The sequence below is a fragment of the Syngnathus acus genome, chromosome 14 (genome assembly GCF_901709675.1).
Source record: "Syngnathus acus chromosome 14, fSynAcu1.2, whole genome shotgun sequence".
In the NCBI taxonomy this organism is placed as follows: Eukaryota; Metazoa; Chordata; class Actinopteri; order Syngnathiformes; family Syngnathidae; genus Syngnathus; species Syngnathus acus.
The window spans coordinates 9,492,483-9,511,203 of record NC_051099.1 but is presented as its reverse complement, the minus strand read 5'-3'; the positions used below and the strand labels follow the sequence as shown (position 1 = coordinate 9,511,203).

Below are 18,721 nucleotides of genomic sequence, written 5' to 3'. Positions count from 1 at the left end.
CGAACTGCGGCCTAGGGTGTCCTGGTGCCAAGTGCACACATGGACACCCTTATGCTTGAACATGGTGTTCATTATAGAAAATCTGTGTCGAGCACAGAAGTCCAATAATAGAACACCGCTCGGGTTCAGATCGGGGGGGCCGTTCCTCCCAATCACGCCCTTCCAGGTCTCACTGTCATTGCCCACGTGAGCATTGAAGTCACCCTGTAGAACGATGGAGTCCCCAGAAGGAGCGCTCTCCAGCACTTCCTCCAGAAATGGTGTAACTCGTAGTGTTGGACCTTGAAGCTTGATGGAACATAACATCTCGGAATCTTCACCCCAGCCAGATTTTGTGTGTGTGACGATCATTGGGACTTTAACTTTTCTTTTTTCTTTAACTTTATATTAGCCGTAAGCTTCAATGCTACAGATAAACAAGGTGCAAACTTCCGCAATGAAACAACACAAAAACGTCACCCTCATTACCTTATTAGCTGCATATACAGGCGTGAGAGGTGGTTAGTAAGGCTTATGAAACTTAACTATAACTTGGCGAGTCAACAGCTTAGAAAAAACTGGCTTTTCCTAGCGGAGATTTTCGCCGGTGGTCCGTTACTAAAACGGGTCCGTGTGAAACGACACAGAACAATGTTCCGCCTCATTGATCACCATTAATAGGTAAGAACAAAAATACTTTGAGCTGAAATACTGCCTCAGTTGCAGTTATACCTGATGTACTTTCCAAAATGTAAGTGGACATCAGTCCGCAGGGAGCTTAATCTTGTCCGATCGCGCAACTGCAGCGCACCGCCGAACGCGCAACCGTAGCGCACCGCCGACCGCGCAACGGCACCGCGCTGGTCGCTTTATTGTAACAGAGCGGTCGCTAAAATTTAGAAAATATTTTTAAAGTCCTAATGGACTTTCCAAAATTTAAGTGGATATCAGTGCGTAGGGAGCTTAATTTGGTCTGATCGCGCAACCGCAGCGCGCCGGGCGCTCACTGTCTCATTGCTTTAGGAGCGTCTTTGTGTTTTAGGGTGGCTTTACTGCTCCCACTTGCTTCCTTTGGAGGCATGATTATAGTTGATGCAATCCTCAGGGTAACGAGAACGTAATAACGAACGGAGTCAGTTGGCATGCGGGTCCTCTCGGCTCATCTCGCGAGGTTCGACAACCGAATTTCGTCCGACATCCGAAGCAAAAAAATCTCGAATTTTTTGTTCGAATACCGATTTGTTCGAGAACCGGGACGTTTGAAAACCGAGGCTCCACTGTACCTACCAATCTATATCAAAGTCCTCATCTTCTGTATCTGAATTAAACAATTGGGAAAGTTCACCATTAAACATGACAAGTTCCCTCTCGTCATTGTCTTGTTGTCACGTTGCTCTTTGGCAATGATCCCGCCTTTCAAGAAAGCTTGAATTGTGCCTCGTAAGCGTGTCTCCTTGTTGATGCCATTTTACGGGGTCCTAATGCTGTTTCCTTTGCACAAACCGATAGATAGTGTTTATCAGTTCCGGCGGAGGTATGTACGCTACTTATTATGTACAGTCCTCTGATTGGTTAACTATCCCGATCTACGAAAAACGTGGTCTTCTGATTGGTTCATCGGGTCTACATATTACGTCCCTGCGTGGCAGCAACTGCACGACAACATTTGTAGATTTTGGAATTCGATCCACGCAAAAGGCGCACCTTATTACAGTTTTTCTCTATTGATTTGGCTAATTTCTTGAAACAGAAATTACATTCTCAAAACTCTAAGATCATTTGGCATAACACTCTTACAGTTCAGCACAACCTGCGTGAAGCTGGCCCCCCACCCCACGCAAATGGGGGGCCAGCTTCACGCAGGTTCAACACCACACCACAGCTAACCTGCAAAAGCACATATATCTCCCAAAACTGTTCACCCATGCTTCAGACCTGATTCCTTTCCCATGTAAACAGTGCCACCCAAATGGCAAAGTTCCTTCTCAATTGCCTAGGCTTATTTCAACACTCTTAAGTACGTTTTGCAAAACTAAACTAGATGGTTCAGCAAAACACCACGGTTCACCAGCAAAAGCTCATATCTCTCCCAAAACAGTTCACCCGTGTCAAAATGATTTTTTTTTTCTCGTCAGTGCCCCCAAAATTCATTGTCCTTTTGGCATTGTGTGAGCACTACAAATCAAAATGTGAAGATGTTTTCACTATCTAACAGAATACAATAGTGTATAAAACTGAAGGAAAAAAAGTTTCACAGTAAGATCTCAAGTAGCCTCAAAGCTTTGGCTTCACACACAAAATACAGTCATACCAACCATTTTTATTCACTCAAATACTGTGAATTATGTAACTTCCATACAATATAGTATTGTTGAAGGTGAAGGAATAGGGTCAAAAGACACAAAACCCGTCTAGCCACAATAACAGATACGCTCACATCTCTTTGGATAAAGTATATAAGCAGACAAGTATATTCATGGAATCAACCAATAAAGCAGACATAACTAGACATTCTTTGATATAAGATAATAACAGAGGTTGCTACAACTTCATAATTCAATATGTATTTCTGTGCACTGCAAAATAAATGTCTTTTGATATGTTGCTTAAATAGCTTAATGACCCTTAAGGAACTGTGTAATGCATGCCTGATGTTTTCTCTCTAAATCATGGACACGGCCAGAGTCGTCTTGACCGTTCAGTACTTGATTATATCTTGTGTTTTGACTAAACGTCATATGTCGCCTAAATGTGAGACGCCAGCTTTTCGATTACTACTGAACGCTCTGCACAGAGGGAAATGTTTTGCCTAACAAAGAATAGATATGGTGGGAAGTATGATTAAACTAAGAATATAATGATGTGAGCAAAGACATGGAGTATCAAAAGAACTAACTTTGCATAGTCAGGGAACAGTAATAGATTAATGATGTGACAGCCAAAAGCTCACGTAATTCCGTACAAAATGACAAAATTGAAAGAATGACGAATGGATGAGGTGCGACAGTGTAGGAATGGAGCAGAATGTTTACAGGAAGGTCACTTTGAGATAAAACCAGCTGGTGCCAGAAGGAGACAGCCAAGGACTCGGCCAAAGATGATCCCCAAGGCCGAAAGACAGGATGGAAGACGGCAGCCCCCACACACACACCGAATCGTCCATAACCAGCACCCACTCCCATGGAATCAAACTCTACTGCGAACTCGCCCCACCCCAACGACTCATCACCCATCAAACGCGCCCCACACCAACTGAATATAAGCTGACCAAAGAACCTTGAACGTTGCCTTTTCTGAATGGAGACTTTCTGCTCTTGAAGGGCCCAGCGCTGTATTGTACTTTCCTGAAAACAGAGCTTTCTTAACAAGAATTATGATTGAACTCAACCAACCTGTGTATGTCTAATTTCTGCTTCAGTGTCTTTGCATTTTCCTAAATCTGAAGAAATTAAACGAGCACGCAGTGAGCGAATTGGATAACAGGTGATTGGCAATGGCTTTTGCCGTGAGGCGCAGATAGCGCTCCCTAAATTGTGGACCAAATCCAACAAAGGAAAATAAAAATATACACAGCACACATATACTGCAATATCAAGACAAACAAAAAACAGGCAAATTGATGTGGGCTATAGTGTACTGTAAATAAATCTGCAGCTTACAGAAAACACTATAGCAACTCTTTACTGGTCGCTGTCCTCCCCCTCCCGCTCCCCCGCCCCTCTCTCATGACGAATGTCCTGGCCATCCTCACCCTCCTGGCCGTTCATACGTTGCTGTCTGTCTGGCCACAGATTCTCGACAACATTGCAACGTATATTTTCCCTTGCAATGCACCGCGGGAAGAAACGCCATGAATGCCGCAACCATCCCCTACACCAGTGGTTCTTAACCTTTTTCCTTGTTCGCACCCCATTCAATTCACCAACCAGTTCTCGCACCCCTAACCCTAACCCTAAATAATTATTATAATAATAATTGGTTTACTTTACAGCTATAAGGCTTAATTAGCATTATCCCTAATGCCAATTAACACAATGACTTCTTGATTTCCAGAATGTTTCACTTTTTTCGGTTACCCGACCATTATCCCCGAAAAATTTTAAATTTCCCCCAGGGTGCGAGAATGCTTCCTCGGGGGTGCGAGCACCCCCGGTTAAGAACCACTGCCCTACACTGATCGCCTGTAATGTCTAAACATGTAGCGTCCATTGCATGGAACAGGGATCTCTGGTCTTGAGCATGATGCTCATACACTCCACCTCCAAGCAGAGAAAAATTCCTCAATAGGATTAAGGAAAGGGGAATAAAGTGGGAGCAACTTCATCATTCTTGGATGCATAGTGAACCAAGCCCTGATGATTGGACCACGATGGAAGTGAAGAAAACGAGGTCCAAAAAGTCCTGCCTAGCTACAAAAACAGATATGCTCACACCTTATTGAATAAAGTACATAAGCAGACAATTATATTCACACATTAAATCGATAAAAGAAACATTTTAAGCATATAATTGTACCTACACAATAAATCAATAAAGACATACTTATTTTTTTATATGTGATGGACTAAGTGGTAATGACAAATGTTTTTATAACTTCATGATCTGATATGCATTTTTGTGCACTTTGAAATAACAAATGTCTTTTGGTATATTAGTATATGATACTATACATGATGTTCCTTCTGGCAAGCTTCTTATGTTGTTTGGCATATGCAAAGATAATTGTTGCCATATTTGTTTATGTAACGAAGAGTCTCCTTGTCAAACCTTTTCTCCTGGCCAGCAGCGCACATGTTCCAGTCAACTGCGCTCATTCACTAGCCTGCGTACACCCTTTCATGCGTATTGGCGTGAACAGAAATTGGCCAGTCGGTGGCACAATCACTAATTTTAAGACTCGTTCAAATAAACTTTTCATTCAAAATTGGCTCCAATAGAACAGGTTATTTATCTCTATGAAGATAAAGGTAAAGAAAGCTAGGGAAATAAAGATAAGAAATTAAGGATGGGGGTGGAAAGAAATAGTTGGATTTGAATTAAGACAAAGGAGAAAAGAAATGCACAAAACATCCACGTTTAGTGTAAAAATAGAGCATTTTATTGTATTGCAATACCAAAATATGCTGTCCCAAAGCTGAGTTGAAGAATTGACCCAGTGAAAAAGTGTGCACATTTTGGGTTTTTAGGCAGTCAGGGCTTCAAAAGAGTGTTTGGCTTCAACACAGCGTCCTGATTTTTAAGTGATGAAATTCAGTACAAAAATTAGATGTCAACAATGGTGACCGCTTGGAGATTAAGTATGTGCCCGCTTTGCAAGCCTAAATGCTCCTTTGAAAAGCAGACTGGTTAAGTGCAGCTGCTGTCTGTAGCTGAGCAGGTTGCAATCTGAATTTAGATATGGGAGTTTTGGAATCAAATCCTCAAATTTTTAAATCAAATTTTGGAATGTCCATTCTCACACCTGTAATTTCCAACAAAATTTTGAAACTACTGTGAAAGATGAGACCCCCAAGTTCACCTTTAAAGCTCAACTTTGAAACTCTGACTGTGAATGTGCTGTTGAAATCCCCTCACCGCACCCCTCCACAAGAGCCACTGCAGACAAAGCACCTTAACACTCACGCTTTCAGGTACCCTGTTGGCAATTTAAGAAAAAAGAAAATTTGACCAGAGTGGCTTTCACAAGATTCGACACGCTATCAACCATAACAAGGAGGAGTCTCGAATTTTGCAGCAGACTAGTCCCCTCGAGGAGATTGTTTAACGACACGCTCTTCCATCGTTGGAAAGGTACACAAATACGTAGTTTTGGTACTATTTGGTTTAGGTCAGCCTTTTCAGAAGGGATGCTTCAGGAAAAGCATGGCTCCAGTCAAACAAATAATTTGTATTGGCAAGACAGTACTTTGTTCCTAACAAGACTTTTGTACACACAAATGACACCAGGAATAAGTGGCCCATTTTTGTCCAAAAATGATCAAGCAGGCAGAAAGTTATTTTAATTTGGCTAATGTTTTAAAAAAATTGAGCGAGAACATTCAACAAAAAAAAAAAGTTTTAATACGTGCTTACAAACACTCCAAAGAAACAGGAAAAATCTACAAAAATAGACCATTGGACATTCATCCACTTTGTTCCATCAAACATGGTCAAGATGGACACATACAGGGCCTCTCATGGTCGACGGCCACACTGGGCTACGAGCGGCGCACGCAAAGTGTTCTGAACAGATTTGCCGGCACCGCTCACTGTCCAACGACGAGCTGGCGCAGGTAGGAGGCGGTGAGGCCGCGCAGCTCTTCCAAGGCGTAGTCCTCGGGCATGGGCAGACAGGCAACATGCGGCACCAGGTGCTGCGGCGGTGTCCCTGCCCCGCGCTGCAAACTCAGCACCACGCGCAGGATGTTCACCACGCACTTGGCCATCTCTGAGGACGACAGCGGGACACACATGCTCAAACCAACACACTCGCACCAAATTCACACCGCTTCTCAAGAGAAACGTTTTAGGAAAAAGGACACCTACTCTTCCTTGTAATCTTGGAAGTTTACAACCATTCAAGAACTTAGAACTATTCTGTGAAAAAAATATGTCTACATTACTATTTAAAATGCACTCCAAAAAATTTTCCAATTTGACCCCGCCCAAGCTTAAAGGTGGAATCTTGGCAATATTGGGGTTACTTTCCATCATCTGTCAGAATGTCGCATTAAAAAAAGTTTGAATGAGAGATGTCCTTTCCAGAATAAGTTGGCATTTTACATGGAAAGGAAATGTCACACCCCCTCCTGAAAAAAGACGCAAGATGTAATTTTCAAAGAAAAAGGTGACATTCCGAATTGCATTGATGTCATTTTAGGGGCTGAAAATTAGAGAATGCACGCGCGCGTGTGTGTGTGTGCGTGCGTGCGTGTGGTGGGGGGGTGTCAACACTGAAGATGAAAGTTGTGATTAAATCCTTTGCAAGATAAAGTTAACATTCTCTGAGCAGAAACGTTTAACGCAAACATTGACATGAAAGGTAGCCTAACTTTCACAGAATGTCGTAATTGCAAATAAAAGCATCTCTCTTTGGTACCTGACTGTGCCAAAAGGTCTCTCGCGCCCCCGCAGGGCAGGAGCTGGATCCTGCCGCATAGAGACGTCACTTGAGCGTGGAGACGCTCCAGCTCGTAGCCGTGGTCGCTCTCCATCTGGAAGGTAAGCAACGTCAGCTGCCGTCGTCGCGCGTGTGCGCACCAAACTCAACCAACCTGCCCAACGTCCCGCATGATGCCGGTGACCTGGATGTAGTCCAGGTAAACCTTGCCAGCAGTGTCCCAATCCCGGATGGTGGCGCTGTGCTCGGGCAGCGCCAGCCCCTTCAGATACCCCAGCAGGTAGTCATGGTTGTCGTTGATGATGCAATCTAGGAAATCAGGAGAAAAGGTGGACAAAAGGGGGGAGAGAAAAAAAAGGTGTTTCCCTTTGATCGCAAAAGTGTGTCGCGAAAAGTGCGCTTGCCGACTCAATGGAACGCGCTCGGGACTGATTCCACTTCAATTTCTGCAGCTACGTATGGAATTGAGCGTGGGCACGTGAGCGCTCAAATCGTGCATCTTAGAGAAGAGCACAATGGGAATCCAACACGATTCCTATTTCATGATGATTACAAAGGCCATGGATGTCAAAATGCCAGCAGATGTCATACCTGGGGCCAGGTGTGTGACGAGCAGCCGGTGACACCGGCTCCAGTCGCCGGCTCGATAGAGGTGCAGTGCCTCCCGGTGCTTGTCGCCGCAGTGGCGGGCGCGGACGCTCTTGGCCTCGTGGATCCAGTGCTCAGGGACCAGCAGCCGGACGGTCAGGAAGCGCTCCCGGCGGAGCGACTCGTCCGTCTCCTGCAGGGGGCAATGCAGGCTCAGCAGGGCCCTCACCGCACGCTCACGCTGGCTGAAGAAGGAGAGGAGGAGAAGGAGAAAAGAGACAGAGGCAGTACCGAGTCATATGATTTGATTCCAGGAAGAGTTCAAGAAGGCTTTGCTGAATTTTTGGGCTTTCGAAAGGCTTTTGAAATGACGCCTGACATTTTTGCATTCTGGGGGATATGTCGAGCGCACCTTTTCACGATTGCGGGCAAAAAATAATAATGATAATAATCGGATTTGTTTTGGTTGGAGCGTGTCCCATTTTTTCTGTACGAGTTTAGGAGATCAAGTGCTATGATTTGACAAAGCGTTTTTTTCCTGTTTTTTTTTCTTTGTTTGTTTTGGTTTTTTTGAGAGCCAAGGCCTCCGCTTTCATACAGCCTAAGAAGATGGGCGATTAGGTCCACAAACTGGAAAAGCTGATTTGAACATCTGAACTTGACTCTGGTCAAATCAGAGCCACTTTGAAGGGGAACAAGCGGCAGCAATTAAGCGCCACTTATCTAATTCGTCACCTATAGTTAAGATACAGTCAAACCTCGGTTTTCGACCACAATCCGTTACAGAAGGCGGTTCGAGAAGTGAATCGGTCTGAATTCCGAATCTAATTTTCCCATTACAAATAATGGAAAAAAATGTAATCCGTTCCAAGACTAAAAAACAACCCCACCTTTTTTAAGCATTTTTCATTTGCGCAACTTTGTCCGATTGCGCAAGTGCAGCGCACCGCCGACCGCGCAACTGCACCGCGCTGGTCGCATTATTGTGACAGAGCCGTCGCTGAAATTTAGAAAATATTTTCAAAGTCCTGATGTACTTTCCAAAATTAAAGTGGACCTGAGTGCGCAGGGAGCATGTAATTTTCCATGTATAATACGCCCCCATGCATAATACGCACCCTAAAAATGGCATGTCGATGCTGGAAAAAAGCCTGTACCCATGTATAATACGCACCCAAATTTTGACGTAAACGTAAAATTATTTCAGAAAAAAGATCATCTTTGGGAACAACCGCTTTCTTTCCTCTTCCAGGTGCCCTTGCTGAAGCCTTCGCTGTATCAAATTGATTTTTTTTCTTCCTCCAGAGTCTTATGTTTGATTCATTGACATCAAATTGGCGCGCAGCTGTCCTATTGCCTAATTCTTCTGCCACTTCAATGACTTTCTTTTGAAATGCTATACTATAACTTGCTCTCTTAACCATTTTGATGAAACTGCTCATTAAACTGAACTCTCCCTCTTTAAATAGCTGACGTGTCTTGCGCATCCGTTCTGCGCATCGGATCCATAGTGCGCATGCGCAGTGATACTGCCTCCGTATGATATCCGGTCTGCGATGGAGATTAAAAAACAAACAATATTTGACAATAACACACCATCAAGGATTGCACCATCGCATCAAACGATTTGTCGTCAATTGTGAATTTTACTGACTAAGTGTGTTGGGCAGGATGGCTGAATGCGATGCGCGATTGACAACAAACAAGAAGGTGATTTCAAGTTTTATTTCGAGGGAGATTTTCTTCAAAAATTGTTGTACCCATGCATAATGCGCACCCCAGATTATAGGACAATAAATTAGTTAAATTTTGCGCATTATGCATGGGAAATCACGGTAATTTGGTCCGATCGCGCAACCGGGCGCTCACTGTCGCATTGCTTTAAGAGCGTCTTTGTGTTTTAGGATGGCTTTACTGCTCCCACTTGCTTTCTTTGGAGGCATGATTAAACCGTTTTTTCCATGTATAAAATGCGCAAAATTTAACTAATTTATTGTCCTAAAATCTGGGGTGCGCATTATACATGGGTAAATTTTTTTTTATTTTTTTTATTTTTATTTTATTTTATTTTTTTATCCGGATATCATACGGAGGCCTCCATTACAGATGCGCTTTCTTCTCTGCTGTTCACTTCAAACACGCTCCATACGAACACAATGCTCTCGTATCAGACGCTTGCTCGATCACCTGCTCGTTTGCGGTCACAACGTACCCTACACAAATCCGAAACATTTCTTCGCTATTGAGTTTGCTAGCGCATGCGCAGTGATACTGACCGGCAGAATAACATCTGGTTGTTCCCAAAGATGATCTTTTTTCTGAAATAATTTTACGTTTACGGACTTATGTAGGAGTCAAAATTTGGGTGCGTATTATACATGGGTACAGAGTTTTTTTCCAGCATCAACATGCCATTTTTAGGGTGCCTATTATACATAGGGGCGCATTATACATGGAAAAAAACGGTAATACAATCCTCAAAGTAACGAAAATACAATAACGAATTGAGTCAGTCGGCATCCGGGCCGCGCAGTCGGGTTTTCTCGGGTTCTTTCGGCTCATCTCGCGAGATTCGACCTCCGAATTTTGTTCGACAACCGAAGCAAAACAATCTCGAATTGTTTGTTCGAATTCCGATTTGTTCGAGAACCGGGACGTTTGAAATCCGAGGTTTGACTGTAATTGAGTCACTGTTTAGAGAACCTAATCAATTTATCACTATCAACACGGGGCGGTGTATACATACGCATGGTCGGGGATGTGCAGCAGAACGAGGACGGCCAGGTGCCAGAGGCCGGTGCTCTCCAGCTGCGCCGCGTAGCTAGCGTGCAGCATGCCCTGGCACGCAGCGCTCAGGTGGCTGAAATGCAGCGCCTGCAGGACGCCCCAGAGGTGCCAACTCAGACGGAAGTCCAGACGCTCCCACGTAGCGCTCAGAGGTTCCAGCATCTGCTGCAGGCTGTAGTGTCTGAGGGCAGTCAAAAACACTTTTCAGCATCCTTACACACACTGCAAAACAATTGGGAGGCAAACTGGTTGTTTCGATGAATGCATTTTTCTTCTGATGCCAAAATGCAAATGCATGACAAAAAGAGGAAAAGAAACAAAGACCTTATTATATCCGTAACTCACTCGAGGGAGTGACAATCTTGGAATGTATTATGCTTATTTTCTTGCAAGTGCTCTTTAGCCTCAATGATATTGTTCATGAAGATGTTTGGCTTTATGTCGACAAATCAACAAAACGGCCATCATCCATGCAGTGGCCACAATTTGAGCCATCGATCTGGTCGAGTGCCGACTCCAAGTGCGCAAGCGACATGGGCATTTTGCGCAACAAGCCGGGCACCTGTCACTGTAGAGCTTGAGCAGGTGGAAGCAGACATCATAGAGAGGCTTCTCCTCCTCTTTGTGGCGGTGGTCCATCAGCAGCTGCCGCTTCTCCTCCTCCAGATACGGAGGCAGGGGGGCGCAGGCATATTTGCCTCCCTCGCATGATCCCTGCGGGACACGGCAATAAAATAAACAAGGCCCAATTTAAAATCCATTCATTTGAAATTGCCTTGCCCCGCCCTCTTCCAATAAAACTGTACACGCGGCTTTCTCATTGCCAACGCGGCTTTCCCGTCAACCGTCTGCGGGTACGATTGTAGCTTCAAAACGGCAGCTCACCCTGAAGGCGTCCTGGTACTTAGTGAGGGCGTCGGCCACAGAGCCGGTGGGCGGCAGCATGAACCAGAGGTGAACGGCCACACAGCGCTTCCAGTCCAGCTGCGAGCAGGCGTTCACTGCCGACTCTGACGTCTGCCACACCTGCGCGCACACAAATGTGTCCATTTAAAAACAAGGCAGGATCGTTGAGCAGGCCGGCCGGCCGGCCGGTTGTGCAGTGAGCGCAAAGCAGGAAGCGGGGCCCCTCGGCGATGCAAATGAGCGCGGGCCACCTACAGGCTTTCCGGCGAGCAGGGTGAAGATTCGCAGACGTTCTTCCGTCAGGTAGCCGTCAGATTGCGTGCGGTTCCAGTCGGCCAGCTGCAGGGCCAGCAAGTCGCGGCCGTACTGCGAGCCGGCGGCCTGCGACAACAGCAGGGCCAGGCGGTGGTCTCCTGGAGGCAAAAGAAAGCGGCAATGATTGGCGCCGTCGCGGGCTGGGACCTGCAGACTACATTTCAATACTTTGGATGCAAAAGACAGGCCGCCCGCAACTTTGCTGAACATGCCCAGACGGTCAAAGGCTGCTTTCATTCATCAAAAGATCGACTCTGCTGACGCACAATCCAAAAGCAGTGTTCATTTGAGGACGTATTTCTCAGCTGCCCTCTTTGGCCACATTTTATTGACTTGAGTGAGCACCGGGAGTTTGTCTTTCAATTTGCCCGCTTGTTTTCAAATAGCCGGCACGTCGAAAGATACTCTGTTCACAAGAAACGTTAAAGATTGGGGGAAAAAATAAATAAATTTGCTTTCCAATGTCAGATTTTTTGTTAACGCAAATCGGTCCACTTAAATAGACTAATTAAATGCGAGACTACTTGGTGCAAACTGCCAGAATATGGAAAATTTTTAGCATATACAAAGTCTTGAAACAATGATCACCGTATTTTTCGGACTATAAGTCGCGTGTTTTTTTCATCGTTTGGGTGGGGGGGCGACTTATACTCAGGAGCGACTTGTATGTGTAATTATTCACAAATTTTTACTTGATCATTAACACATTACTTACTTACTAGTATAGTTGATCACTTCACATGTTATTTTTACTTTAAAACACAGGAAGGCGCACTATGGCTGTGGAATAATTGGAGCCTCACTGACAATGAGTTCCATTCACTAACTTCCGGAGTCAGGAGATCTAATGATTTGGAGTGACACAGATGGTTCGATAAACTTGTTATTTATGTTATAGTTATTTGATATATAGTTTATTTTGACGTCAGTGCCTCCCTGGGGGGGAATTCTGACGTCAGTGCCTCCCCAGTCATGAACCTCACCGCACGTCACTGATGGGGAGAGACTATAATATATACGTAGATCTGTGGAATAATTGGGGCCAAAACTGACGACGAGGCTGACGTCAGCGGCGCATGGAGTTCCAGAGACAACAGCTGTTTTTTTTTATTTTTTAAAGTGACACAGAGGATGAAGATTTTGATGGATTTAATGATTTGGAGTGACACAGATGGTTCAATAAAATTGTTGTTTATATTATAATTTGACATATAGTTTATACATACAAACCGGATTCGGTTGAAGTTGGGAAATTGTGTGAAATGTAAATAAAAACAAAATACAACTATTTGAAAATCCTTCTCAACCCCTATTCAATTGAATACACTACAAAGAGAACATATTTAATGTTCAAACTGATAAACTTAATTGTTTTTAGCCAAATAATAATTGTGTGAAGGCGATGGCCTTCTACTCCATTCTCTATTATTATTGTGTGAAGGCGATGGCCTTCACACATATGTTATTCTACACCATTCTCTATTATTATTATTATTATTATTGTGTGAAGGCGATGGCCTTCACACATGTTCTTCTACACCGGGGGTCACCAACACGGTGCCCGCGGGCACCAGGTCGCCCGTGAGGACTGCATCAGTCGCCCTCAGGACTGTTCTAAAATTAGCTCGAATAGCGGCACTTGTCAGTGAGCTGCATCTATTTATTTTACAGTCAAACCTCAGTTTCCGATTGTCCCGGTTCTCGAACAAATCGGTATTTGAACAAAAAATTCGAGATTTTTTTGCATCGGTTGTTGAACAGAATTCGGAGGTCGAACCTCGCGAAATGAGCCGGGAGGATCCGAGAAGACCCGACCGCGCGGCCCGGATGCCGACTGACTCCGTAGTTATTGTATTTTCGTTACTTTGAGGATTGTATTAAGCCCTAACCATGCCTCCAAAGAAAGCAAGTGGGAGCAGTAAAGCCATCCTAAAACACAAAGACGCTCTTAAAGCAAAGCGACAGTGAGCGCCCAGCGCGCTGCGGTTGCGCGATCGGATCAAATTAAGCTCCCTGCGCACTGAGGTCCACTTAAATTTTGGAAAGTACATCAGGACTAAAAATATTTTCTAGATTTCAGCGACTGCTCTGTCACAACAATGCGACCAGCGAGGTGCAGTTGCGCGGTCGGTGACGCGCTACGGTTGCGCGTTCGGCGGTGCGCTGCAGTTGCGCAATTGGACAAAATTCAGCTCCCTGCGCACTTAGGTCCACTTAAATTCTGGAAAGTACATCAGGACTTTAAAAATATTTTCTAAATTTCAGCGACGGCTCTGTCACAATAATGCGATCAGCGCGGTGCAGTTGCGCGGTGGGCGACGCGCTACGGTTGCGCGTTCGGCGGTGCGCTGCAGATGCGTGATCGGACATAAGTGCGCAAATGAAAAAATACCGTTTTTTTCCATGTATAATGCGCAAAATTTAACTCATTTATTGTCCTAAAATCTGGGGTGCGCATTATACATGGGTACAATTTTTTTAAATTTTATTTCTTTTTTAATTTTTTTTTTTTTTTTGTGAAGAAAATCATGGTACAACAATTTTTGAAGAAAATCTAGTCACGGATGGTTCTTTACAACGTCACTTTCCTCTCCTTTCATTTTAACCTAACTGATCGCGGTGGTGCCTTTCTGGGCAGTCGGAGAAATCAACGCCAACAAAAAAAATACATCCAGCCTAGTTAAGAAATCACCAGAAAGATCAGCATGACAATTGTGAATAATAAATAAATTATTATATATATTATATATATTATTATTATAATAATAAATAATTGTGATAAATAACTGGAACATCACTCAAATATTGGTGATCCCGTTGAGAGTCTCACATATTTCTTCGCTATCGAGTTTGCTACTGCACGCGCAGTGATACTGACCGGCAGAATAACATCCGGTTGTTCCCAAAGATGATCTTTTTTCTGAAATAATTTTATGTTTACGGACTTAAGTAACCCGGCCGGGTCATACCAAAGACTATAAAAATGGGACCCATTGCCTCCCTGCTTGGCACTCAGCATTAAGGGTTGGAATTGGGGGGTTAGATCACCAAATGATTCCAGAGCGCGGCGCCGCTCACTGCTCCCCTCTCCCCCAGGGGATGGATCAAAATCACACGGGGATGGGTCAAATGCAGAGGACAAATTTCACCACACCCAGACGCGTGTGTGACGATCATTGGGACTTTAAAATAAAAATAAAAAAATATTTAAAAAAAAACAAAAAAAAAAAGTCAAAATTTGGGTGCGTATTATACATGGGTACAGGCTTTTTTCCAGCATCGACATGCCATTTTTAGGGTGCGTATTATACATGGGGGCGCATTATACATGGAAAAAAACGGTATATAAAAATTTTTTTTTTAGTGGGTAGATCTTTGTTACTTGGTCATTTCAAAAGTAGCTCGCGAGCTGAAAAAGTTTGGGCACCCCTGTTCTACACCATTCTCTATTATGATTGTGTGAAGGCGATGGCCTTCACACATGTTATTCTACACCATTCACTTTATTATTAGTGTGAAGATGAAGACCTTCACACTATTGTTATTCCTGTCCTTTATTATTATTAGTGTGAAGGTGAAGACCTTCACACTATTGTTATTCCTGTCCTTTATTATTAGTGTGAAGCTGAAGACCTTCCCACTGTTGTTATTCCTGTCCTTTATTATTATCAGTGTGAAGGTGCTTCACACTATTGTTATTCCTGTCCTTTATTATTAGTGTGAAGGTGAAGACCTTCACACTATTGTTATTCCTGTCCTTTATTAGTGTGAAGGTGAAGACCTTCACACAATTGTTATTCTTGTCCTTTATTGTGTGAAGGTGATGGCCTTCACATGTATGTTATTCTACACCATTCACTTTATTGTGTGAAGGCGATGGCCTTCACACGTTATTCTACTCCATTCTCTATTGTTAGTGTGAAGGTGAAGACCTTCACACTATTGTTATTCCTGTCCTTTATTATTATTTAGTGTGAAGGCAAAGGCCTTCACACTATTGTTATTCTACTTTATTATTATTATTAGTGTGAAGGCGAAGGCCTTCACACGATTGTTATTCTACTTTATTATTAGTGTGAAGGTGAAGACCTTCACACTATTGTTATTCCCGTCCTTTATTATCTACATTATTCTACATTTTTCAACCGATTCAACCCATTCCAACTTTCAATTGTAATTCCAAATTTTCAAATTTGAAATTCGACCAAATTCTCCCAAATTTCGTTTTTCTACTCTAATTTCTACATTTTTCAACCGATTCAACCCATTCCAACTTTCAATTGTAATTCCAAATTTTCAAATTTGAAACTCGACCAAATTCTCCAAAATTTCGTTTTTCTACTCTAATTTCTACATTTCTGTATCGATCCAACCCATTCCAACTTTCAACTCTTCATCTTTTGCCCACCTATTCCACAACTTCCCACTTATCAAAAATTCCAAACTTTCAAATTTGAAATTCAACCAAATTCTCCAAAGTTCTGTTTTTCACCTCTAATTTCTGCACTTTTCAACCGATTCAACTCGTTTCAACATCATTCTGCAGCATTCCCCAAGTATTTATTCAACTTCTTCACCTTCACACGCAATTCCTTCAGGAATTGCAAATTCTAGTTAGTGTGAAGGTGAAGACCTTCACACTATTGTTATTCCTGTCCTTTATTATCATTATTTTTCTACTTATTCTGCCTACTTTTTTGTCCCTTAACTACTTCCACATACCGATTCACTCCGTTCCACTTTTCACTTATTCCAAATATTCATGACACCGTTGTTTACATTTTTTTCATTCAAAACATTTTCCGTTTTCACAAAATTCACAAATTTCCGGCAAATTTTTCCCCATTCATTCTTAATGGCAGATTCAACATTTTACATTTACGTTGTTCCAGTTTGAAATTCACATAATTCAACACATTCAAATGACCTTGGGGACATACACAAACTTGCCAAATTCAAAAATTTCACGTTTTCACTTTTAAAATTTGCACAAAACTTTGCAAAATTTCACAAAATTTAGTTTTTCACTTCTAATTTCGACATACTTCAACCGATTCAACTCGTTCCAACTTTCAACTGTTCATTTTTTGCATACCTATTCCGCACCTTCCCACTTACCAAAATTTCCAAATTTTCAATTTTTAAATTCACACCAAATGTTCCCAAAATTTAGTGTTTCCCTTCTAATTTCTACATTTTTCAACCGATTCAACCCATTCCAACTTTATTCACTTTGTCCACCTTATGCTTACCATATTCACCCCCACTTCCACTATGCTTACACAATTCATCCCTTGACCCCCACTTCCAGTGTTGCGGCCATCTTGGATTGACCCTGAAGTGCTCCCAATGAACCCAGAATAAACCGGAAGTGCCTTAAATCAAACCGGAAGTGACCTCAGGTAAGCCGGAAGTGACCCCAAATCAAACCGGAAGAGACCCAAATCAAAACGGAAGTGACCTTTTTAAACCGGAAGTGACCCCAAATAAACCGGAAGTGCCCTCAGCTAAACCGGAAGTGCACTAAATTAAACCGGAAGTGGTCCAAACAAACCGGAAGTGACCTTGTTTTTACAAGAAGTGCCCTAAATGAAACCAGAAGGGACCTAAATTTAACATTTGCTCTAAATTTTTGTCCCGTTCAACCCGTTTCAGCTTTTGAACTCCAAAGTGAACCTCTTGAACCTGTAGTTTTCATTTTGTTCCAAATTTCAATAATTTTGGGCGCAATTTTTTTTTTCAAATTTCCATTCATTCTCTGAGGCATTCAACATTTGCTCTAACTTCTACATTTTTTAACCGATTCATCCCGTTCCAACTTCCAACTGTTCATCTTTTTCCTACCTATTCCACAACTTTCCACTTACCAAAATTTCAAAATTTTCAATTTTGAAATTTTTGCCAAATTCTCCAAAATTTCGTTTTTCAACTCTAATTTCTACATTTTTCAACCGATTCAACCCGTTCCAACTTTCAACTGTTCATCATTTTCCTACCTATTCCACAACTTCCCACTTACCAAAAATTTGAAATTCACCACAAATTCTCCAAAATTTCATTTTACACTTCTATTTTCTACATTTCTCAAGTAATTCAACTCGTTTCAACATCATTCGGCAGCATTCCCCAAGACGTTATTCAAAGTCTTCGCCTTCACACGCAATTTCTCCAGAAATTGCATTTTCTAGTTATTATTATTAAACAACTTATTCCTCCCACTTTTTTGGCACCTAACGAGTCCCACATGCTTTAACCGATTCACCCCGTTCCAACTTTCACACGTTCCAAAAATTCACTTAACGTTTGCTACCATTTTTTTTGTTCATAACATTTACCGTTTTTGCGTAATTAGCAAATTTGTGGCTTAAAATTCCCCATTCATTCTTAATGGCACATTCAACACGAGCCATTTTCCTGTCATGGGTTCGATTCTCACATTGGGCGTCTTGTCATTACACAAATTCACACGACGCTTGCTACCGTTTTTTTCGTTCTAAACATTTCCCGTTTTTGCATAATTAGTTAATTTATGGCATAAAATTCCGCATTCATTCTTAATGGCACATTCAACATGAACATTCATCTCATTAAGCAAATTCCACCATTTCAACAGAAGGAACCTGATTGGCTCAGTTGGTCGAGCATCAGACTCTTAACACGAGCCGTTTCCCCGTAGCGGGTTCGATTCTCACGTGTCTTGTCATTACACAAATTCACGTGACACTTGCTGCAGCTTTTTTCATTCTAAACATTTACCGTTTTTGCATAATTAGTACATTTGTGGTATAAAATTACGCATTCATTCTTAATGGCACATTTAACATGAACATTCATCACATTGAGCAAATTCCACCATTCGAAAAGAAGGAACCTGATTCGCTCAGTTGGTAGAGCATGCGACTCAGCGCGAGCAGTTTTCCCGTAGAGGGTTCGATTTTCACATTGGGAGACTTGTCTTAATGGCACATTCAACATGAGCCCCACATTAACTGGTTAGCTCAGTTGGTCGAGCAACAGACCCTTAACCTGCGCGTCGTGGGTTTGATA

General features: G+C 42.7%; 1 protein-coding gene and 1 long non-coding RNA gene across 3 annotated transcripts in view; one reads left to right on the top strand and one right to left on the bottom strand.

Moving 5' to 3' along the window:
- Positions 1 to 2,204: 2,204 nt before the first annotated feature.
- On the top strand, positions 2,205 to 3,671 carry LOC119133989. Its single transcript, XR_005100245.1, has 2 exons — positions 2,205 to 2,356; positions 3,533 to 3,671. It is a non-coding gene; the product is annotated as an uncharacterized LOC119133989 (long non-coding RNA).
- Positions 3,672 to 5,054: 1,383 nt separating this feature from the next.
- The window catches only part of nup98 (nucleoporin 98 and 96 precursor), a 29,585-nt gene continuing 15,918 nt past the window's right edge, over positions 5,055 to 18,721 (bottom strand). For both annotated transcript variants that reach the window (XM_037270137.1, XM_037270138.1), the window contains exons 28-35: positions 11,615 to 11,772; positions 11,339 to 11,479; positions 11,016 to 11,167; positions 10,413 to 10,634; positions 7,670 to 7,911; positions 7,233 to 7,387; positions 7,058 to 7,172; positions 5,055 to 6,406 (exon numbers count right to left, since the gene is read on the bottom strand). In XM_037270137.1, the coding sequence (XP_037126032.1) occupies positions 6,225 to 6,406; positions 7,058 to 7,172; positions 7,233 to 7,387; positions 7,670 to 7,911; positions 10,413 to 10,634; positions 11,016 to 11,167; positions 11,339 to 11,479; positions 11,615 to 11,772 (1,367 nt within the window). In that variant the 3' untranslated portion in view covers positions 5,055 to 6,224. The remainder of the gene's footprint in view (positions 6,407 to 7,057; positions 7,173 to 7,232; positions 7,388 to 7,669; positions 7,912 to 10,412; positions 10,635 to 11,015; positions 11,168 to 11,338; positions 11,480 to 11,614; positions 11,773 to 18,721) is intronic.